At 35.3% G+C, this 24363-nt stretch overlaps 2 protein-coding genes across 7 annotated transcripts in view; both read right to left on the bottom strand.

The window, feature by feature from the left end:
- The window catches only part of plekhm3 (pleckstrin homology domain containing, family M, member 3), a 53865-nt gene extending 47733 nt beyond the window's left edge, over positions 1-6132 (bottom strand). For 2 of the 4 annotated variants that reach the window (XR_007828440.1, XM_051119382.1), the window contains exons 1-2: positions 5723-6087; positions 2207-3082 (exon numbers count right to left, since the gene is read on the bottom strand). Coding sequence is in view for 3 of the 4 variants with exons in the window: in XM_051119382.1 (XP_050975339.1) it covers positions 2207-2660 (454 nt within the window). In the remaining variant the exon portion in view is untranslated. The other 2 variants (XM_051119384.1, XM_051119385.1) reach the window with 2 other exon arrangements.
- A 5621-nt stretch (positions 6133-11753) lies between these two features.
- idh1 (isocitrate dehydrogenase (NADP(+)) 1) lies at positions 11754-23262 on the bottom strand. Of its 3 annotated transcripts, none has more exons than XM_051119529.1 (9): positions 23108-23262; positions 20104-20233; positions 16725-17016; positions 16400-16505; positions 15605-15782; positions 15323-15474; positions 13991-14131; positions 13732-13894; positions 11754-12496 (listed from the first exon to the last, which is right to left on the bottom strand). In XM_051119529.1, the coding sequence occupies exons 1-9, from the start codon at positions 23139-23141 to the stop codon at positions 12403-12405; spliced, it is 1290 nt and encodes a 429-aa protein (XP_050975486.1). In that variant the 5' UTR covers positions 23142-23262; the 3' UTR covers positions 11754-12402. The 3 variants fall into 3 exon arrangements, with proteins under 3 accessions (XP_050975486.1, XP_050975488.1, XP_050975487.1); XM_051119531.1 differs by lacking the exon at positions 23108-23262 and adding an exon at positions 21002-21263; XM_051119530.1 differs by lacking the exon at positions 23108-23262 and adding an exon at positions 21087-21261.
- Between the last annotated feature and the right edge of the window lie 1101 nt (positions 23263-24363).

The raw sequence follows: 24363 nt of genomic DNA, 5'->3' as shown, positions 1-24363 counted from the left end.
TGTTGACAGAAACGCAGACACAACAAATCACAGGTGTGAGGAGATAAAAGCTAAAACATCACATGACGTTTTAATAAAGTGTACAAAGTGGTGAAATAGTTTTATTATTTTAGCAAGCAAATAGTCTTTTCAAGTTTTTTTTAATGTTGAGTTTTTGTCCTAATCATTCACAGCAAGTGACAAGTGGGAGAGAGAAATCTGATTGGTCCAAAGTCCTATTTGAGTCGGTTACAGAAATAAAAGTCTCATTCATTTTCTCTATCCACCTTACTAGAAAGTAAGTAATGAACTTCTGATTCATAAGCCTCTATAGGGAAATAATGAGAAGATTAACAATGTGCAGTGAACAGTAAAACTGTTTGCATTGTAAACCAGTGTGTTCGAAATTAAGATAATACGTAAAAATATGGTAAGACACACTAATTTGCAATATCAAGCAGCAAAACAAGCTGTTTTGTACATTAAAAAATAGCTGGACACGAATAAGGCTGGAAGCCTGACCCATAAAATTTACAAACGGCCACGCCCGCTCTTACATGAAAAAAAGTAGCGGAACTGATTTTTAACGATAACGCTAATCCTAACTTTAACAATAACTTTTAAAAACAGCACTACTGTGAGCTATGAGATTGTTAACCAATGGTAACCAATGGCCAGCAGCAAACATAATTTCAACTATTTTTTAATAACATGTTTAGCAGTGGAATGTGTTATTTGCAATATCAAACAGGATTGTAGTTATTTCCCTCACTAAAACTCAAATTTTCAAGTACATTTGCTTTAAAGTTTGTAATGTTGTGCTTCACCTTGTACCTGGTTGCTTTGGTTCGTGGTTTACAACTTTTAACTAACATTTTTTTTTAAAACCCTGTTGGAAAAACAGAATTATAAAAATACTTCCACTGAAAAAGGCAGCTGAAAAAGTGGATGGCAGTGTTGCACTATATTACATACTAATAAAGTTCTGATTGGCTGTGATTGTTCGTTTGTTCGTTTGATTGTTGTTTACTTTCAGTGAAGACAGAATATTGTAAATTAAACACCTGTAGGTCCCCCCCCCCCAATTACATGTTTAGGGCCCTATGAAATGTTTTTGTCCCCCTCACCTTGTGTTTTATTGTTACCAAATCAAATTATTTGAATGCATAAAAACAACTTAATTTATTAAAGTTTATTTTGAAAATATTTTCACAAATATTTATTTTTTTCTCGTTATCAAACGTAGACATAAAATATTATTCAGTTTGTCTTTTAATCAAATTAGGGCTGTACGATAAATCATATGCGATTGTCATGCACATCACGTCAGTAAAGCCGGTTCTGTGATTAGTAGTAAATCTCCATCACATGCATTCAGATGGAGCGGCATTTAATACACAGCGCTGTAGATCACTGACAAGCTACGCAATATCGCATTCATAATCAAACACAATTCATCTGCGATTATGAATGCCATATTTCGTAGCTTGTTTATTGTGCAGCCTTAAATCAAATGAAAACAAACTTTTAAAATTAAAACATGAAAGAAATATTGTGTAATTATTCCTTAATAAAATAAAGTTTTAACAACTTTAGTAATAATAGTAGTAGTACTATTACATACATTCTACTAAACAATAGTAATTTATGTCTACAAGTTAAACCAAATTTTTATTTTGATGGGTTGCTGTGAATGCCTTTATATTTCTGTGTATATGACATGACGATAGTTTCTCTCAAAAGAAGCGGTAAAATGCTCATGAAGAAACTTCAGAGCAGTTCTGGAAATGTTGGTCATTTATGTCCTCATTTGGCGAGACGGCAGATGCTGAAATCACAGCGAGCGTCGCACACTTCAGTATGTGTTTATTAAACGAAACTGAAACTGTGCCATTCACACACACGGAGACACATAGAACACCAACTACTCATATTTAAATAGTCTTTTTGCTTAATATTTAGAGATACTTGTCCATATCACAATTTGATTTAAGCGTAATGACCTACAAATTCCATGACATTCCACGTAATACAATAAATTCCATTTTTATGAATGGATTCTGTGATTCCGTCCGTGTTTTCTGCATCACTGAAAATATAGGCCCCTACACCTGATTTTGAATGAGATATGATTTAACTTGTTTGATCTCTGCACCACGCAACAATTCAAAATAAACGTATGAATGATGAATAAATACAATAAACACTGATTAATTTTAGTTCTTACCGTCTCTGTGGTCGTTCAGAGCCATGTTCTTGAGCGTATTTTTGTCAATGGCAGGCATGCCATTATCGGTGTAAGTGCGGTTGTTGACGTCTGAACGGGAGCGGTTGTGCCCACGCTTGAAACCGCCGCTGGATGTATTGGAGGTGGAGTTTGTCTCTTTGGCATGAGCCGCCAAATCATTGGTGGATCGTGCCCGGTTCCTTTTCCCATGTCGCAGACCCAGCACGGTGAAAGACGTCTGCTCCGCCCAGGCCATATTGCTGGGTGACATCTCAGATTGCTTTCCGGTCAGCAGCCCCCATACCCCACTAGAACTCAACTTGTCCAAGGTGGAGGCCTCTTTGAGCTTGGGCGGACGTACCTGGCCATCTCCTTGATTGTCATCGAGGCAGTGCAAGTACTCCTCAGTGGCCTCGAGGGCTGGGCTTATGTCCTCAACTTCCAGACCCTCCATCACCTTGACAGTTTTGGCGTCACAGAGGAAGCAGAGGGACGGAGCGAACTGACCGATTCCTTACGTGTGTGAGGGACGACACGGCAGGATCGAAAGACCTGAAGGCACCGCAGACGGAACATCTGCTGTCTGAACCCAAAAGGAAGCGTAGTAAAACAGATGGTCCACAAAGGCCTGAACCCTTTCCAGGACTGTCACTTTATGAGCAAATGTTGTTAATCAAGAACCTAATGAGAACTGACCGCTGTGCCAGCTATCAGTATCAGCACTGGGTAAGGTGAGTGCAAACAGTGCTCTCTAGAACAGGTGTTGCCTCATTCAGACGAGTGCCTCAATTAAATCACTGCAGTCTGTAAGGCAGTAATTCAGCGAGTGATAAATGCAATGTGGCACCAGGACGTCCTTCCCCAGGGCCCGACATCCTGAATTCAGAAAAACAAGAAGGAAAAGCACATGACAGTCAACAAATACAGAAGTAACTCTATGAATAGCTTGGTACGACAAGCCTTTGAGCAAAAAGTATGAAATTGTACAACAGTGGAGTCCCAAACAGACAATAAAAACAAGCAATTTTTCATGACATGGTAGCTTTTCCAAACCCTAATGAGCTTCCTTGCTGTCTATCACCTACACAGACAGTTGCCTTCCTCACTGGTCCCATTTGCATTTTCTATGTAAACAAGCTCTAGATAGAAAACTTAACCTGTTGACCGTATCTTGCAACTAAAAGCCCATTCTTTTCTTTTCCACAGCATCTCACACAAAGACATGTTCTGTGTAAATGGCCCGTAATGCTGCTTCCTATTGGTTTGGCATCTGGAACAATGCCACAAAGTGGTGTATAGACAGGCAGCTATGGACCATTCAGCAGCTGAATTTCACTTACCTTGACCTGTGTTCATACTCATGGCACCGTCAATTGCACACTGCTACATTGGTGGCCATGGAATCCGTTTAGCAGCCTACCTTACGTTCCAGAGCATCGGGAACACAGACAAACCGACAACATCACTGGAAGTTTCCAGCTTGGGGTGGGGTTCCCTGCCTCGCTAAACATGAGCATGGCTACTTTCTGTTTTCCTTTTACATGATCTTGCAGCCTCTTCTCATCTTACTCATGTCTACCTCCTCCCACACTAACATTGATTTTTCTATGCACTCCGACTCAGGGTCTTTCACTTTCTTTAAACCATCAATTATTAAAAGACCATTACATCATCTCAGAACAGAGACACACCAGACCCATGGGAAAAAAAATAGAGAAACAAAAGAGAGACCAACAGACAGCTGTTTTCCTTTGGTTCTATTGGTTTTCCATTGAGTCAGTGAAATATCTAATAATGAATACCATTAGTTCTCCAAAAATATAAATTCTCTTATCATTTACTCACCATCATGTCTTTACAAATCTGTATAACTTCTGTGAAACATAAGATATCTTAAGAAAGGTCTCAATGTTTTTTTTGTTTTTTTTTTTGTCTATACAGTGTTTTCACAATACTTCATCACTTATCAATCGGCCATATTGGCGGCGCTGAACTTAAACAATGCCACTAAACCAAACAAAACTCACAATTTTGCTGGTCAATTATTGTCACGTTTTGGACTGTACTAATCGGAGCATGAAACCCATTTGGAGTACTATAAACTGCCAAATGTTATAACAAATCAAGGAGAAGAGTGCAAAAAACTGTCTGAGGAACAAAAGGCATTTGTGGTTGGCCAAACTGAACCAGGATTTCCAGGGCAAGAATCTTGAACATTCATGTTTGTTCTTATCATTTCCAGTGAAATATTAGGCAAATATTTTAATTAATACAGTTCGTAAAAATCTTTCCATCTATTAACTTTAGTTTGTCAAAATATTACACCCTTTCCTGCCTACAAAGTCCTTCTCTATATGATTTAGCAGTTCCCACACGTTTTTTTCTGTGGTTTAGACAGCATAAATAGCAGAACAGTGTATTCAGTAGCACATTGTTAACTGTGCAATTCATGCTGTTTTTTACATCTGAGCATCTCTAGTATGACCGTGCATCCGGGTAACTGACCAAACCGTAACGTAAGTGCAAACCCTTAATACAGTGGAAATCAGTGACAACAATTTTTTTAATTTTTGGACGAACTATCCTTTTAAAGCAGTTAAACCAAAACTTCTTAGGACAGTTTTGAAAAACTTAGTATTCTAGACCATCAGCCAACCTTGAGAACCAGACCTGCTACAGTAAAAACTTGAGCTGGTGATTTCACACTTCTGCAGAGATGTGGAGGCCCTTTTCCACCACTCTATTTTTAGCCATCTCACAGCAAATATCAATCTCCACACTGAGGCAGTGACAAAGCAAAGTTACAGCTAGCACATAGTGTACGAGAATCCTAAAGTGAAAGCAGTAGAGAGTAGATGTGCACACTCTTAAATTTCATTTTACACCATATAGTAAAGATACATAATGGTGGTGACAAGCAAAAACTTACGCGTCATCATTCGAGAACATGAAATCAAATTATCATAGATCTGACTGAGAGGGAACACATGACCAATCACCCTGCCAGTAACCTAGACTGCTTATCTTCTGACCTTTTTATACAAAAAGTACTCTGGTATCACATGTTAATTAAAGAATCTTTAAAGAATACACTCAGTGGTAAATCTTCAAGGAAAAATGAAGTACTTGTTACGTTTTTGTCTAGTTTTTTTAAGCTAGTGTTACCTGATTTTTGGTTGATTGCCATTGTTGCCTTTAGCTTGCTCAGATGGGGTTTAAAAGTTGTATATCTGCTGAATAATAACATTACTGTCTTTTATAAATGTCTTTTATAGCTGAATTGAATTAATTTCAAAATTGATAGATTTTGAAACACTACCACTGTTATATTCCAAATTAGCTGTGAAACAAGCAATCTGTATGCAATATAAATGTAACTTGGCTTAACAAAAACAGACAAAAAAAAACTGAACCCTTATTTCAGCAATCTAATGCTCACTGTTCACACCAGAAGTTCTTCACTGAATAACAACTATAGATAACACTTAAATCGACAAGAATCCTGAATAATCTTACTTAAGTTGATGCGAACTGGCAGTTCACCCAAGTGCAGCTGACACACACAAACAAGCCTCAAGAAACAAGAAAACAGACGTAAAAAGACTATGAACAAACTCTAATATCTAACGTTAGGTTTACGCCTCCTCTGGCAGAGAGTGTGTTTTTATTTACAAGTCGCTGCTTCTGTGAATTCAGCCGATGACTTCATCATGATGCTAGTTAGCACTCTGCTACATCATCTGCCAATGACATTTGTGTCATCTGTTTGTGTTTAACCCCCAGCGGATATAACAAGTTTACGTATCATTGATAATCAGAGAATCGCTATAATAAAAACTCCAAGCATAAAAAGAGGGAATATCATGTTATCTGTATGTGAAAATGACTCACCCGCATCTGTTTACAATCTGTCACATTCAGTTCCGTCAGCGGAAATGCGCACCGGGTGAAACAACATCCTCCGATGTTGGTTCCGACTGCCTTTATTTTCTTTTTTTTATGTTGTGATTAAAATAATATATTCCAAATAGTATCATGGTATTTTTTAATGTATCTTGGGCTACCACATAAATTAATAAACATAATGTTTTAATATCATTGTGTTATATATGACACATCACAGCATCATGATGCCACCACAGTACGTTTTTGTAAGTGTTATTTCAGATTTAGGCTACTTAAGTGAAGCAATATATTTTGTTTTTCTCTTTCTTAACGCAATTATTTATAACAAAATCTGCAAAGTTTGCAAAATAACATTGCCCATCCCTGGTGAAAAAAACAGCATATGCTGGTAGGTATGTTTTGATGCTGGTTTAAGCTGGTCCTTTGCTGGTTCATGCTGGTCCTTTGCTGGTTCATGCTGGTCCTTGACCAGCAACATGACCAGCAAAAAACAGCAAAGGACCAGCTTAAACCAGCTAAGGACCAGCATAAACCAGCAAAGGACCAGCTTAAACCAGCATCAAAACATACCTACCAGCATATGCTGTTTTTTTCACCAGGGATAATTACCCATCAACATATGCCACCAAGCCTAGCAGTGATACATACTGAATAAGACATGAATTGTTGGATAGAAGTGTGTAAATTGATTTTAGAGTTACTCTGTAATTCTGTAGAGACTAATTTTTTCAATCTTTCCTCTCACAAACACACACACACCAACATCCCAAACAAACTGCACATATATCACAGTCATTAGCAACCCACGTGGGTCTGGAATGAGTTGCCATACAAATTGTCACAAAAGAAGTCCAACTGAATAAAAGATCTATGCATTCTTAATGTGCAAATTGTGGTCGACATTAAGACTTTGTGCGATAATGAAGCCAAGAGCTTTGGCGTGAGTGGCAAAGATGAGATTTTTTGTAATAGCCAATAGCCAAAAGCTTGCCGTTCTCGAAGCCAGGCCTGCATCTATTGTCCGGGTCCCCACAGAAAAAGAAACATTATTCAAGTCTTTTTCAGGCCACAGACAGAAACACAGTAATTATCGTGGGCTCCGGGCTAAACCTGCGACCTCCCCTCCAGTCCTCCTGTTCTCCCCCCGCTACCCTTTCTGAGAGCTTATTGTCTTGGCTTGTTTAAAGAAAGGCTTCGTTAATGAAGGAGGAGGGGACACGGGCTAATGGGCTCAAATAAGTTCCTCTCTGCGATATTGTTGTGGGATAATGGTGGTACGAGCCCCAGCTGTAAACTTGCAGGCGCCATATTGTGCGTGACCTACATAGACCCTCATCTGAACCCGGGCTGAATGCTTATTTGCCCCAGAAAACTCAGCATTTCTCTCCCTCTTCTTTTCTATCTTCTTTTTTTATGTTGTTCTGAGTCAATTAAGAGAGTCAGCAATTGGACAGGACGCTGCAAGTGACATGTATAGAGGGAGGAGAAGAAAATACCAGGCGTTTTTTTCAAGGGTGCAGCAAACAGTTTTGAAACGCTAACCTTGTTAACTTTGACAAATGGCAGCAACTGTATAAAATTCTAGTCCACTTAGCTAGGTGGATATGAAGTTATCTCCATTAAATGTTTAATAAGGAAATACTAACTGGCAGCAAAAATAAAATATGAGACCAACTGATATATGTCTCTTTAAATGTGATTCATTGAATGATTCAGGTTCATATGCACTTGTGCCACTTCATCTCACGTCTTATGATAAATGTTGTTGGGTGTTGTTTTACATTGTAATGATATTTCACAGTATTACAGTTTTAAATGTATTTTTTTTATTGAATAAATGTAACATTGGTGAGCGTAAAAATTATGTTCGGCTATACTGGAGATACTCGGATGTAAACAACAGCATGGATTGCACGATTAATGTACAACTCAATACGTTGTTCTGCTAATTTATGCTGTCTAAACCACGGAATAAACATGTGGACGCTGCTAAATCATATAGAGAAGGACTTAGTAAGCAGGAAAGGGCACAATATTTGAACAAATTAAAGTTAATAGGTGTTAAGGATACGTACGAGAAGTATTAACTTAGCCTAATATCTCACCTACCTGACTGGAAATGATAAAAACAAACACAAATGTTGTCAAGATTCTTGCCCTGGAAATCCTGATTCAGTTTTCCAACCACAAACGCCTTTTGTTCTTCAGACAGTTTTTTGCACTCTTCTCCTTGATTTGTTATAACTTTTGGCAGTCTATAGTAATCCAAATGTTTTTTTCCGGTCTGACCGATTAGTACAGCCCAAGACATGACAATAATTTATCATTTTCAGCAGCAATAATCAGCAGAATAAGCAAGTTTTGTTCAGTTTAGTTACATTGTTTACTCTCAGTGCTGCCAATATGGCCAATTGATGGCATGTCAACACTCTATTAGTCTGCTCTAAGCAGTTATGGATTGTAATGCTTTAGTATGTTTACATAATACTTTTAATTAATTACTAGTAAGTAAATAAATTTATCAGCCATCTAAAACCCACATCTACTCCCTTGATAGACAAAGAAGAAGTACGTCCGGATAAACAAGGTTGCTATTTTTGGTTTGAACAATGTAGTTGATGTATCATAATTTTCTCAAATTGGATGAAAGTGGGCGCCATCATTTCAGCACAAACTACAGCACAGAGAATTGATCATCAGCATGAAAAAACAAGCCTGAGCCACAGCACAACTATTCCTTTATCTCTTTGAAATTTATCCTCATATCAGCCTCCCATCTCTCTCTCTTGCTCAAATCTTGACCCGTGAGCCTCTCCTTTTCGCTGTTTGTGTTTTCAGTGTCTATTTGGATTCTGTGCTCCTGCGCTGATGACTAAATTATGATTGGACGTAAGGATAGCAGGGCTTTCATCTGCCCAGCGTTGTTCCACGCTTTCCTCTCCAACACAAAGGGCCCCTCTGCCTCTGCTCGGCCCGCTTTTGAAGAGTAGAGTGGCTATGCGTCCCCATGGAAACCACTGCGTTCCCTACAGGAGTAAGGTGTGCTCTTAGACTGAGAGAGACAGAAACAACATCAAGCCATATCTCAAGCGTTCATCTGTTTATTAATTTTCAATGTCCATATCCTTCTTAAGGATCTGAAGGGTCAGACATGCTGATATGCTTGGTGCAAATAACTGTTTTTGTGACCTGTGAGAAAATGTTTTAACATTTCTCTGTCAGATATCTGTGATTCAAAACATTTGTTTATATCAATATATTTCACCTAATATCATTCAGGCCAAAATATATCAATATATATATCAATAAATCAATATCAATATCACACACACACACATATATATATATATATATATATATATATATATATATATATCAATATCACATATATATATATTATTTATTATGTTACCATGTTTTTATTGTGTATTATTGTGTTAGTATGCTAGTAAGCTGTATTTTTTTTTTTTTTTTTGGTATTTTTAGGTATTTTTACTTGGTTAAAATACATTAAAAATAGCCAAAAATGTATGAAGAAGTTAAGGAAATCATACCAAAAAACTATCTATCTATCTATCTATCTATCTATCTATCTATCTATATATATATATATATATATACACACACACACACACACACACACACACACACACACACTTAATATATTACTACTTAATATTACTTAATATATATACTTCAAATTCTTCATACATTTTTGGTTATTTTTAATATATTTTAAATATATTAAAATATATTTCTATTGTTCAAACGACTCTCTGTCTATCTATCTGAAATACATTAAAAATAACCAAAAATGTATGAAGAAATGTAAGTAGAAAAAAACAACTATATTATCTAAGTTTCGTGAAAACTCATAAATCCCTAAAGAATTCACTGGTCACATCAGTCAGCGTCGGTCGCGTTTTTATTGTCGCGACTGGATCTATTTCTCTGATTTTTCTGAACTAAATCCATAAAGTCTGAACTTTTTTGACAGGTGATGTGCTGTTGAATTGACCAATTAAATCGTTTGGGGGCGTGGTTTGAATCGCAGTGACCTTTAGCGTGCTCCAGTGACCTCAGCTTGTACATATTTTACGTCATTGACGTCGGAATCACCATTGGCCTCTATTTCATATTCATAAGGCTTTACTTCCTGCAGCACAATAGTAATCTTTACACTAACAAAGCCAATGAATGAGTCTCCATTCACACAGGGAGAATCCAATTATCACGGCACAATGGTGACAGTCTGAGGCATGATGTCTTTATCCTCTCTCTCTCTCTTTCATGTCCGATGTCTCTCTCCGCACTCCGTTCTCCACGAGTGAACCATTGTCAAAGATATCTAATAAAGTCAAGAACACTTGGCATGGAGTGTGTAGGTAGCAGTCTGCCTTCTTCAGACAATTTGGTGCTCAGACAAACTAATTTTCCGGTCCCTTGGAAGTTACATTTGCTCATGTGCATTAAGTGATGTCACAAGTCGTGATGTTTTAATTAGTTTTTTTTTTTTTTTTTTCCCATAAAACACATTCCAAAACTATCCTTAATAAATACGTGAAACATTTAATGTTTAATAATAATACATAAAATAGCATACTATTTAAAACGAAATAATCAAAAAATCAGTAGCTAGAAAAACTTTTTTGACGTCATTGTGCTGCCATCTAGTGAATGAAGTGTGAAGGAACCTCGTCAGCTGACAATTAACATACGAATTCGTTTCAAGTAAGTTAAAAATGTTTTGTAGTCAAGCATTCAATGTACACTACTGTCCAAAAGTTTGGGATTGGTAAAAGCAAACATACATTAAAAACAACAGGCTAATATTGTGACATTTTAAATAACTGCGTTCTATTTTAATATATTATAAAATTGTATTTATTCCTGTGATGGCAAAGCTGAATTTCCACGATCCTTTAAAAATCGTTCTAATGCCGATTTGGTGATTGTTCATTATTATCAATGTTGGAAACAAACAATCTTGCTAATATGTCTATGGATATATTTGTGACCCTGGACCACAAAACCAGTCATAAGGGTCAATTTTTCCAAATTGAGATTTATACATCATCTGAAAGCCGAATAAATAATCTTTCCACTAATGTATGGTTTGTTAGGACAGGACAATATTTGGCCGAGATACAACTATTTGTAATCTAGAATCTGAGGGTGCCAAAAAATCTAAATACTGAGAAAATCCCCTTTAAAGTTGTCCAAATACAATTCTTAACAATTGCATATTATTAATCAAAAATTAAGTTTTTATATATTTACAGTAGGATTTTTACAAAATATCTTCATGGAACATGATCTTCACTTAATATCCTAATGATTTTTGGCATAAAACAAAAATAAATAATTTTGACCCATACAGTGTATTTTTGACTATTGCTACAAATATACCCCAGCGACTTAAGACTGGTTTTGTGGTCCAGGGTCACATTTGTCTTGTCAAGGTTTTGTGTATATATTTTTTCAAGATTCTTTGAAAGTACAGTATTTATTTAAAATAGCGATCTTTTGCAACATTATTTCTTTACTGTCACTTTTGATCAATTTAACGCATCCTCGCCAAATAAAAGTATTAATTTCTTAAAAAAAAAAAAATGATCAGACAGTGACGAAACACAACATATTCTTCTTAAAAAGTCTCATTTATTATTGACGTCATAACACAAGACTTGATCACATAAGCACACAGACTGACATAAACAGAACCACATAAGGAAATTAATTTGTAATGCAGTGACACTGGTACTGAGTGAAGGATGAAGAGGAATGTCTACCGGTCTTAACTACCAGTATTTTAGCTAAAACAGGTATTTACATTGTTAAGACCTAATCTCACTGTTCCTGGGATGGCTTTAAGAGTGGCTACCCTATGACGAGACAATTACACATGCTGACAATAAGGCAACAGGTGTTTAAGCACCTGAGAGATAGCAGTAGCACAAAAATACACATTTATGCACTACAGGGTATATAATAATATAAACATTGCAACGATAAAACATATAAACAGTGTTAAAATTCACTATGCAGGTTTCCAGTTTGTTTTTTAAAAGCAAAATGAAGGTTACAGCAGCTCCTTCCACTTAAAAAGGCACTTTCATGTCTTCCAGCTGAAAGTGCACTGCTCCCCCTACTGGTTGTAGTGGTGAAGTCGATCATTTTTCTGCCTTTGGTCACAGTTAGACAGGAAATGAGATTCTGTGGCTTGATGTTGGTTGAGGGCTGCGTGTCAGTGTGTGCGTGCGTGAACGCCCTGTCAACACCCAGCAGCTTTATAGTTTGGGTTGACTTGACAACTTAGTTTTCAGATTCTCTGCCAGTTTGTCCAAGAACTCAAAAGTGTTGAGGTAGTCTGAGCGTTCGACACTGCGAAGAAATTAACAGAAATTAAAATTAATATATTAAAATCAGAAATACACTATGTCAAAAGTAAGATTTTTAATTGTTTTTTTTTTTTTTAAAGAATTCTCCTCTGCTCAACAAGCCTGTATTTATTAAATCCAAAATACAGCAAAAGCAGTAAAATTGTGAAATATTTTTACTATTTAAAATATCCGCTTTCTATTTGAATATATTTTAAAATGTAATTTATTGCTGTGATCAAAGCTAAATTTTCATCATTAGCATCATTACTCCAGTCTTCAGTGTCACATGATCCTTCAGAAATCATTCTAATATGCTGATTTGCGGTTCAAGAAGCATTTTTTTTTTATTATTGATATTATCAATATTTCAAACAGTCGAGTGCATTTTTTCAGGATTCTTTGATGAATAAGAAGATCCAAAGATCAGCATTTATCTGAAATAAAAAGCTTTTGTTAAATTATTCACTAAACCATTCAAAAGCTTGGAGGATCATGTGACTGGAGTAATGATGCTAAAAATTCAACTTTGAAATTACAGTAATAAATTACATTTTAAAATATATTTATATGGAAAATAAGGAAAAAATGGTAGTTATTTTAAATATTTCAAAATGTGACTGTTTTGCTGTACTTTTGATCAAATAAATGCATGCTTGGTGAGCAGAAGAGACTTCCTTAAAAAAACATTGAAAAATTTTTGACTGGTAGTGTTTTTTTTGCACTTGTCAATATCTTGTCACTATACTTCAAAAACACAATTTTTTACCAAGTTTTTTTTTTTGTCATAGCAAGCATTTAATACTAAATTCTGCTGTGTATCATTAAAACCAAATGACGATCCTTAATAAACAGGGCTGTCAAACGCGATTAATTGCATACAAAATAAAAGTTTGAGTAATATATGTGTCTACAGTGTGTAATTATTATGTATGTATAAATACACACATTTATGCATATATATATTGAAAAAATATTTACAAGTATATGTATTTATTATATTTTTTATAATATATGAAAAAAATTACTTTGTACATAAATAGCATTTTTCTTAAATATATACATTAATTTGTGTGTATTTATATATACATAATAATTACACACAGTACACACACATATATTAGGCAGACTTAAACTTTTATTTAGTATGCAATTAATAGCGATTAATCGTTTGACAGCTCTATTAATAAATACCAAATGTTTTTAGAGCTAGTGTCTGAGAGTAGATAACGGACGTACTTAGACATGCCCTTGATGCAGATGGCCAGGTCCTTGGTCATGAAACCAGCTTCAATGGTCTCGATACAAATGGCCTCCAGTGCCTCAGCAAACACCCGGAGCTCTGCGTTCTTATCCAGCTCTGCCCGGTGCAGCAACCCTCGTGTCCACGCAAAGATAGAGGCTGATAAGACAAAAACGATTATCAAAATGATCAGTAGGCATTATCTGTGGATTTTACTAATTAAGAGTGGTAGTGAAGTGAGTATGTTTTTCTCACCGATGGGGTTGGTGGATGTTTCCTTGCCCTGCTGGTGCATGCGATAGTGGCGTGTAACGGTGCCATGAGCTGCCTCAGCTTCTACTGTACGCCCGTCAGGACACACAAGCACGCTGGTCATCATACCCAATGACCCATAACCTACAGACAGAGAACAAAGTGTTTACTCACTATAAATTTCTTTTCATATTACTTTATGTAATTCTTTCATAATACTTTTACTATGAGTAACATCATCATGCAAATGGGTTAGTTCACCCAAAAATGAAAATTCTGTCATTAATTATTCACCCTCATGTCGTTCCAAACCCAGACCTTTGTTCATTTTCAGAACACAAATTAAGAGATTTTTGATGAAACCCGAGAGCTTTCTGACCTTGCATAGAAAGCAATGCAACTGACATGTTCAGGGCTCTTAAAGGTAGTAAGGACATCATTAAAATAGTCCGTTTGACATCAGTGGTTCAACCATGTTGTGAAGCTACAAGAATACTTTTAGTGCATGAAGAACACAAAAATATCAACTTCTGCTTCTAAACAAGGCACAGTGCATCTGGGTTCTGTGTCAGAACGCCAGCTTCTGCTTCAACAGAACCACACGGAAGTGTCGTGGTACTCTCAGGGAACCGTGTCAAAGACTAACACAAGAAAGAGAAGAAATAGTCAAAATAAAGTCATTAATTTTGTTTTCTTTGTGCACAGAAATGTTCTCATAGCTTTGTAAAATTACAGTTGAACCACTAATGTCACATGGACTATTTTAACTATGTCCTTACTACCTTTCTAGGCCTTAAACGTGGAAGTTGCGTGCTGTCTATATAGAGTCAGAAAGGTCTCGGATTTCATCAAAAATATCTTAATTTGTGTTCTCAAGATGAATGAACGTCTTACGGGTTTGGAACAACATGACGGTGAATAATTAGTGATATAATTTCCATTTTTGGGTAAACTATCCCTTTAAAGCATTCACACTAAGCAACCACAAAAATATGCACAAATTTTAACACATTTTAACAGTACACAAGATTAGATTTTGTCTTAAATTGTAATATACTGGATAAAACCACTAATTACTTTTTTTTTTTTTTTTTTTTTTTTATAAAAATGAATAAATAAATCAATAAATCTTACTGACTCCAAACATTTGAAGAGTGGTTTACATTAAGATTATCCACTATATACTTTTTTGGTTTTGTTTTAATGTTCAATGCTAAACAATTCATTCAGGCATCTGGTAACTTTTCTCAGAGAATGTTTTGGCATTTGGGAGCAAAAGATAATTATCGATAATAATTGTGTATCATTATTTTGCTGCATGTTAGTTTTACTCACCCTGAGCTACAGAGTCTGACTGCACGTCTCCATCATAGTTCTTGCAGGCCCAGATAAATCCGCCTTCAGACTTCATAGCCTGAGCCACCATGTCATCAATCAGCCGATGCTCATACCAGATGCCTTTGGCCTCATACTGAGCCTTGTATTCTCTGCAACACACACACACACACACACACACACAATCTCAGAACGCTATATCATTTTTTTTCTGAATTTACTTTTCATTAGGGGAACGTAATAAATGACAGTCCATAAGCAACCATTTCATTAAAGACTCACTTGTCATAGATCTCCTGGAAAATGTCTTTGAAACGACCATCATATTTTTTCAAAATGGTGTTCTTGGTGCTGAGGTACATGGGCCAGCCTTTGTTCAACCCCATCTGGAAAGAGCTGTGAGCAAAGTCCCGGATTGACTTGTCTGTGTTGTACATCCCCAGAGCAACTCCACCAGTACCTATAACATACATAATTGCATATACTATCAGCAAAACCTGCTGCCAGTTGCATAAATATAGTGGTTAAGTTAAGACTGTGTCTTAAGAAATTGTTGACCAACAAGCAGTTAGCCAAGAGGTAACCAGTCTTATTTTTCTGACTCAAACTGGGCCAATCTAATGTTTTGTAACTGACTTTAGTCTTGAAGAAACCAAATTAGATGACTAAGTTTTTAAGACTAGTCAAAGCAGTTTATGCAACCAGCCCCAGGTCTAAAAGCAGATATGCTTGTGCCAATTATATTTAGAAACAACCAGGCTACGTTCCAATAATTTCGAATCAAATGTCAAATCATTGCACATCTATTTCATCTGATCACTATTTGCAGACCCATGACAGTGTTCATCTTTCCATATGGCCCTAACACTGACATAATAAACATGCTCAATGCTCAAACAGGTGACAGTCCACTGTGATGACATCACCATACAGAAAGTATGTGAAAACAATAGTATAGTAGGAATATGAATAGTAAGAATAGTACGTTCAAATTCACAGTATCCATAAAATAATATGCAAAAAAATACCCGGGTGACTTATTACTTCTAATGGAAATTTTGAATCAATGTAGGCTACCTTCAAAGTCATGGACAACGAACTTGAGAGGCTCTCCTCCATTTTTAGGTGTGTATGTCATTTCCACTGTTCCAGGACCGGGAACAACAAAATCTGTGGCCTTGTACTGTTAAAATTAAAAAAGACCGGTTATCTCAGATTTTTTTTTACATGTAACGTGATTTCACCAATATTAAAGGATAATTGTATAGGCTTTTGATAAAACAGCAGCAAATATGATAAAAGACACACACACACATACACAAACACAAAGAAATCTAGAACAAATTCACAATTAGTCTTAATTACAGATATTCTAATACATTCATGAGTAAGAGCTCCCTACCTGGTCTCCATGTGCGTGTCTGCCGATAATTATAGGCTTGATCCAGCCTGGAACCAAGCGGGGAATGTTTTTGCAGATAATAGCCTCTCGGAACACAGTGCCACCCAGGATGTTCCGGATTGTTCCGTTAGGAGAGCGCCACATTGTCTTGAGCTTGAACTCCTCCACGCGCTTCTCGTCAGGAGTGATGGTGGCGCACTTGATGCCAACATTGTAGTGCCTCACAGCCTCCGCCGCCTCAACAGTCACCTTGTCATCGGTGGCATCACGATTCTCCATTCCCAGGTCATAGCTACCACGAAGCGAGAGCAAAAAGAGAAACTTTATGAGTTTTGCTAATATACATTTTTAACATGCAGTATTAATGATCATGCTTTTTTTTTTTTTTTTTTACACTGTCGTTCATGTTTTAATGGAACGTCTTCTGCTCATCATTGTATTTATTTGATCACAAATACAGAAAAAAAACAGTAATGTTGTGAAATATTATTGCAATGTCTAATATTGGTTTCCTATTTTAATATACTTTATAATAGAATTTATTTTCATGATGCAGTGCTGAATTTCATCAGCCATTACTCCAGTCTTCACTGTCACACGATCCTTCAGAAATCATTCTAATATGCTGATTTATTATCTGTGTTAAAATTGCTTTTCTTTGATGAATAAATAACTCAAAAGAACAGCATTTATTCAAAATATAAATATTTTCTAACAATGTCTTTACTATCACTTTTTATCCATTTAACACTGAATAAAAGTATTAATTTCTTTTTTCAAAAGAGAGAAAAAAATGTTTTTTTTTAGTATAAACTTTTGAATGTCTATACTGTAACACACATTTCTATTTTGAATAAACACTGTTCTTTTTAACTTTTTATTTATCAAAGAATCCTGAAAAAATTATCACAGGTCTGAAAAAATATTAAGCAGTACTACTGTTACCAAAGTTAATAATAAATCAGCATATTAGAATGATTTCTGAAGGATCATGTCACACTAAAGACTGGAGTAATGATGCTGAAAATTCAGCTTTTCTTCACAGGAATAAATTTTATTTTAAAGTATATTAAAATAGAAAACTTTTGATTTAACTTGCAATAATATTTCAGGAAATTATTTTTCTGCATTTTTTATTTAAAAAAAAAAGAATCTTACTGATCTCAAACTTTTGAATGCCAGTGTACATTTTGCAAATAGTGGACAAAAAATTTGGTAATTACAAAGGTCTATTACTGTATAAAATGTTTTGTTATTGATGTAGAATCAAATCACATTTATAGGCTTTCATCTATGAGCTGCTTTGAGTTTCTACTTTTCTGCATATTGTACATTATACTTCACTATAAAAATGTCCAAAACTTTATTCAAAGTTATATAAAAAAAGCTTACAATTTAGCTCACAGCATCAGCCAAATTGGTGATTTTGGACTCAGTGAACTCCATTACACTGTGCTACCAGTCAGACAGATGGCGCCCCATGGCACGCTTTAAATGAGGTCAATGGGAAACTTGTGCTATGGTAATGTAGCACAAAGTTACACTGTTTTAGTGAACTAAAATAGAACAATTCATTTCTTACTGTGACAAAAGAGACAAAATGTTAAAATACAGTTTATATACATGTTATGTATACACGTATACATGATATACATATAATTACATGTTTACAGTTAAAATAACTGTTTCAGTTTGAATATATTTTGAAATGTAATCCATTCCTATGATGACAAAGCCTTATTTTCAAAAGCTTTTTGTTATCACCAATGTTGAAAACGGTTTTGTACTGTGTTCTGCAGAAAGCATTTAAATATGATGTTAGATGAGATGCAGCTGAGACTAGAGCACAACTGTTAAGAAAAAAAAAAAAAATTAAAAAGCAATTGCAACCAAGAACATAATTAAACACATGGTGGGTGGCAGAAAATATACATATCAAAAATGTACATATTTCCATATGTAGAATTTCTGCTACTTCTAAGGCACAGCCTCTGTGTGGGCCCCATTACAAGGTAATGAATAACACTCAGTAGATGTGTGAAACATCTACTTAGTGTTATTCAGCTACCAAAAACATGCCTTAAAATCTCTGAATAGTCATGCATCACCAAAACAAAATTTTCCACCCTAATTTAAATTCACTTGTGCTCTGAGCTGCTGAAAGCAAATGAAAGACCTCATCTGTTCTGCATATGCGTGACTGAACTAATGAAGGCCTCCTCTCACACTCTACAACTAGCGTGGAAGAGTGTGGCACACTTAACACACACTTTTGAAAGAGCATCCCTGAGCTACAACACAGCACTGTCAGCGAAGGGAGGAACTTTCCCATACTTTCCTTGTTCTGTGTACTCACTATTGTATTAAGTATGCTGTGACCTTTCACCCACTTTCCTTACACTCCCTGCTATGATAATGATTCTGAAAAACTCTTGGTGGTGCTAGAAGACTTAAAACCACAGACTTTGCTCAATCCATCAATGAAAACCATAGATGGCATTCAACAAAGCAAATGACAGGTAAACATACACAAACAATCTTACGATACAAGCTCAAAAAAACAGTCCAAAGTTGAGTGGAAGTGACTAAATGGACAATCGTCAAGAGATCGTGAGAAGTGACGACACCTTGTTTGCTAACATACTGATAGTACTCTTATCAGATCAATGACCGACTGACGTTTTACCTTCTTCAAAACTCTAGGTCAAGTTCATGCACAATGAAAAATACTTATTTATTTTTACAAAACATGTCTTTAAAGTTAAAGTGCCACCCAGATCAAACTGTAATCATATGTTCAAAGTACAGATGCTAACAATTCATAACAATTTCATGCACTAAGCGGTGTTAGGTAATAAAAGCGCTAACTTATGGGATGATAACGTGTCTCTTTGGCCTTGAGAATTATACACTGTGACCTGAGAAATCAATACTTACAAATCTGAAATGTCATACTTGTAAAACTGCTCAGTGGCATGATAACTGTTAGTAAAGTTCACTTAATGTCACTAAAAATCATCTGCGGCAAGTTAATATTAGTTTAAAAAAAATCTAAATAATTGAACTACATTAAAATAGCAGCACCAAAAATGTAAAATAACAATTTATTACTTAAACAATAATTATTTTATAATATAGAGAAATAAAAGGAGGTTCCAAATTAATATATAATGATTTCACAGTGCAAACAACAATATGACATTAACCTTAGTGCTATGGTTACCATGGCTAATGTTTGTAAGAAACGACTAGTGGCATTAAATCAGATTAACATACAGAGTATTCACAAGTGAAATCAGATATAATGAGAAAAACGCTCACCTGCTGTGAATGTGAAACACACACACACACACACACACACACACACACTTAATCTCACCTGTGCAGGTCGAGCTCCAGATAAGGGAAAATGAGTTTCTCTTTTATGAGCTCCCATATTACTCTGGTCATCTCATCTCCTTGCATCTCGACCACAGAACCTGCTTTGATCTTCTTAGACATTTTGGACCCTGCAAGATCAACGACGGTTATATGTTAAGATGTATAGTAGCATTAGTACTTAAGGAATAGATTCCATTGAGAAAAGTTATGCAACCAGTGAGACAGCATTTTTTTCCCCCTTAAACCTGTTTTAACGGACAGCATTTTAGAGTCTGCAGACTTAGAAGCATAAAATGTCAGATTTAGAAGTTTGTAGTTTGGTTTTCCATAAATAGCAATAGTAATATTTTAGTTTTTTCAGATATGCATGGTAATACCATAATATTTTTGGACACAGTAAAAAGACATGCTGTTCTCTTTAGTACCCTGAACTACTAAGCAAGTATAATCATTATGGCGTTACTATCTCTGTACTGATGCACAAGCTTTTATGAGAGACATCAGCCACTCTCATGCATCTAAAGTAACAGCACTTGACAAACAAGCAGCCATTGTGTAATATGACACAGGCTTTTTATCCACCACGACAGACTCAGTGTATTGCATAAATTGTGTAACTATTAACAAATATTTCAACGTCTTGTTGCAGTTCCACAAACTGGCACTGGTTACGTAACAAAGCAATTAGGACAAAGGTCAATACTGGAATACTGGTTTACACACATTAATTCATGTTCTATGAAAAATCACAATGACGCTTTAGACGTTGAATTAATACAACAGTTCAATAAATATATCATGTATATATGAGCACCGAGGTTTCAAAGCCTATGTTTTCGTCTTTTCCAATGAATGCATCAGTTTAACAGTATTCCCTTCAATAATGCTCAACATACCAGTAGCACTTTGCAGGAAACGTCAAATCAAACAACAGCGACTGTAGTGAGATCTACGTCTCTCGACTCAATACACGACGCCTACCTTTTCTCTTGAGATTGTACCGGTGTAAATGGAGAGATGTTAGATGGTTTATGTGTCCTATAGAGGATTGAAAGGTTTTGGACTAGTCTTGGAAGGCGTCGTTTCCTATCAGCTGAGCGGATGGCATAGGCTCTTTCCAGCTCTGCTCATACATGTACTTCTTCAATTAGATCATCCTCCACCAATCCAAGAGAACACGGAACTAAACTCAAACGACTAGTCCCTCCTTCATTATGCATCCTATTGGGAGGCATATGTTTCTGGGTAACAGCTGTTTGCAGTTGGACAGGCACTCCTCTAGGGGACGCTATGCAGCTCAGAAACTCAGAAAAAAAATCAGAAACATTCGTTGAGCTCACTTTCCAAATAAAATGGGCAAAAAACGACTTTGAAACAAAAAAACAATTAAACCGATATATATAATATCTTAATATAAATGTATAGAATATCACAATGTTACAGTTGTTATTTTTAAAATGTAAATAGCCAAGACAAGTGAATCATTGATAAATGTCTTATCCAAGTTTGAAATTGCCCCTGAACAAAAAAAACCTTTAAAAAAAAAAAAACTATAAAAAATGCTTTTCACACTAAATTCTGATGTTTAGGTTTTGTTTAATAATACGGTGGTGCCGGCCAGTTCTTTTATACATAATTGCAGATAAGCAGTGAAATTATAGTCTCACACTTCTATCAGGAGTCGACAATCTACCTGACATTAAGATATGTAATATTTTGATCCTTAACACACTTGTATACTATTCTTGTGTCTTCTGTTTTTTTTTTTTTTTTTTTTTTTATCTTAATTTATATTTATTTTTTAATAGTAATGTTTTGCTTGTTTTTTTAAAGTAAAATGTTTTGTATTTCAAATAATATACATAACTAGTCTATTTTTTAAAGAATTCTCTTCTGCTCACCAAGCCTGCTGTATTCAAATAACAGCAAAACCTGTGATATTGTAAAATACTGTTATTATTTAAAATAAATGCTTTCTATTTGAATACATTTAGAAATTTATTCCTGTGATTTCAAAACTTAATTTTTAGCATCATTACTCCAGTCACATGATCCTTCAGAAATCATTCTAATATTCTGATTTCCTGCTCAATAAACCTTTATTATTATTATAATGTTGAAAACAGCTGAGAAGATTTTTTCAGTTTTTTTTTTTTTTTGATGAATAGGAAGTTCAGAAGAACAGCATTTACCATTACTTTTGATCAATTTAAAGCATCCTTCCTAAAAAAAAAAAAAAAAAAAAAAAAAAGTATTAATTCCAAAAGATATTTACATTGCTGCTTTTGCTGTATTTTGGATCAGGCTTGGTAAGCAGAAGAAAATTCTTTAAAAAACATTGACATTTTGACTATTCAAAAACTTTTGACCGGTAGTGTAACATGCAATTAATCTTAATTAATCAATTTATAATCTCCATTAATTTTAAACTGTCATTGGCGCGGTCTGATCAACGTGGAGAAAACTAACAAATCCCACGTGACTACTGCGTTACTTCACCAGCTGCCTGACCAATATTTTACTGTTAAATTATGAACGACACAGAGGATTTAAATAGACACTGAACTAAAAAAAACAATGATGAGTTATAACTGAAATAATGGTTTAGAATATTATTTAGAACCATAGACAAAACTCCGCCCATGTTTGACACCCTCAACTCACTTTTATCATATTTCAATAATCCCTCACTCACCTATTTATATTTGGGCTGCGTTCTCTTTCCTACTTAAAAGTAGGCCTACGTATGTTCTGTCAAGTATGCGTGAACTGGTGTATCATACTACGGCGTCATAAAAGTGCGACGACACCAAAGTAACAGAACAAGCGCGATATGCCACTATTCATAACCATCCTAGACTGTTAATGTTTATGTACCAGCCTTGCCCTACACACATAATAAATGTGTGATTTCTATATTCCATGCATACTGCAAATCTCCACCAACAAAAGCAGAAGAACGGTAGGCTAAAACAGGTAAGAGAGATGCAAGTTCACCCAACCTCCAAAACGCATTCTGTGTCTTGAGCAGTCCATACTCTCAATCCACCTTCATGAACACGCTGCTCTTCATGTGCTGAAACTGTGTGGTTATCATCTGAGTTTGCGTGAGTAGGAAGCAAGAGTCTTTGAAAGTGAGCACTGAGCAGTCGTTTGGTATCTCCTGCATGAGTGCAGAATTTAGACTTACCGGCAGATGTCGCAATTTCATTACTCAGTTTGAAATAAGAGTCCCCTGTGGCTGCCACAACCATATTTTGCCCTTTATGCTGGTGTGTACTGTAATGGTTTAGCGTGCTTGAGATCTACCTTTTATTTACTTAGTATATTTTTATAGCAATGTAAGATATGACAAGGGAATCCTGAAGAGTCAAACTTCAAACTGTATGAAAGACACAAGTGTTTTGCATTACATCTGTGGCCTACTAATAGCCTAATATTTTTACAGTCTGTAAGTATGTCGTCCTTTATTTTGGGCATCCGGAGTGTGAGACTGCAGGCCAATGTGACATCTAAGTTTTAGGAGAATTTGAGTGTTTTAAATTAAAGGAATACATCAACATTAAAGATTAAATGTGTTTGTTTATGTAAGGGGGTTACATATACAACAACTTGCCATGTATGTACTTATTTTTAATTCTTCTAATTTTCTTTTTATAATTTGAGCTACAGTATTTCTACCTCAGTGGCGAGTTGTGAAATTTTATTTGTTGCCTGTCAAATTACATATGGTTCAGTTGTTTGTCTTGTTATATGTTGTTCCATGGAGACACTTATTTAATTTCTTCTATCACACAGGAGAGAAATGACAATAAAGCTTTTTCCCCTTATTACTGTGTTCTATTATTATTGACCACAAACACATTGATCGTGTACAAAATTAAATATAAAAGAAATAGTCAGGGGTAACAGTAAAACACTCTTGCACACAGTTATACTGTTTGATTTATGAATCAGTAACAAATAAGGATGTCAGACATGGTAAAAAGGAGAAACCTAATTTAAAACAAGTGAAATGTACTTGCTGTCCATTTAAAAAAAAAAAAAAAAAAACATTTTGTACAATTAATTTTTTTATTTTAATAATTTAAAAATAAGTCAAGTGGTGCAACCTTTAAGTAAAAAATGCTAAAATACTTGCCTTGGACCTTAAACGCATGACACAACTTTATAATATATGGCACTTTATTATATTTTAAAACATGGTTTTCAAGATATAAAATAATTATATATATTGTAAGTTCGATGAGTTATGTTT

This window comes from Labeo rohita, chromosome 9, assembly GCF_022985175.1.
Source record: "Labeo rohita strain BAU-BD-2019 chromosome 9, IGBB_LRoh.1.0, whole genome shotgun sequence".
NCBI classification, from domain to species: Eukaryota; Metazoa; Chordata; class Actinopteri; order Cypriniformes; family Cyprinidae; genus Labeo; species Labeo rohita.
This window is presented reverse-complemented; position numbering and strand designations above follow the sequence as displayed.

Excerpts from the sequence above, each read along its gene's own strand:
- idh1 (XM_051119529.1), bottom strand. The coding sequence starts at position 23,141 with ATGGACTGCTCAAGACACAGAATGCGTTTTGGAG. Across the intron at positions 16,506-16,724 it reads GACACGCACATGGAGACCAG|TACAAGGCCACAGATTTTGT; the intron begins GTAGGGAGCTCT and ends TAATTTTAACAG. Across the intron at positions 15,783-16,399 it reads CGTTGTCCATGACTTTGAAG|GTACTGGTGGAGTTGCTCTG; the intron begins GTAGCCTACATT and ends TGTATGTTATAG.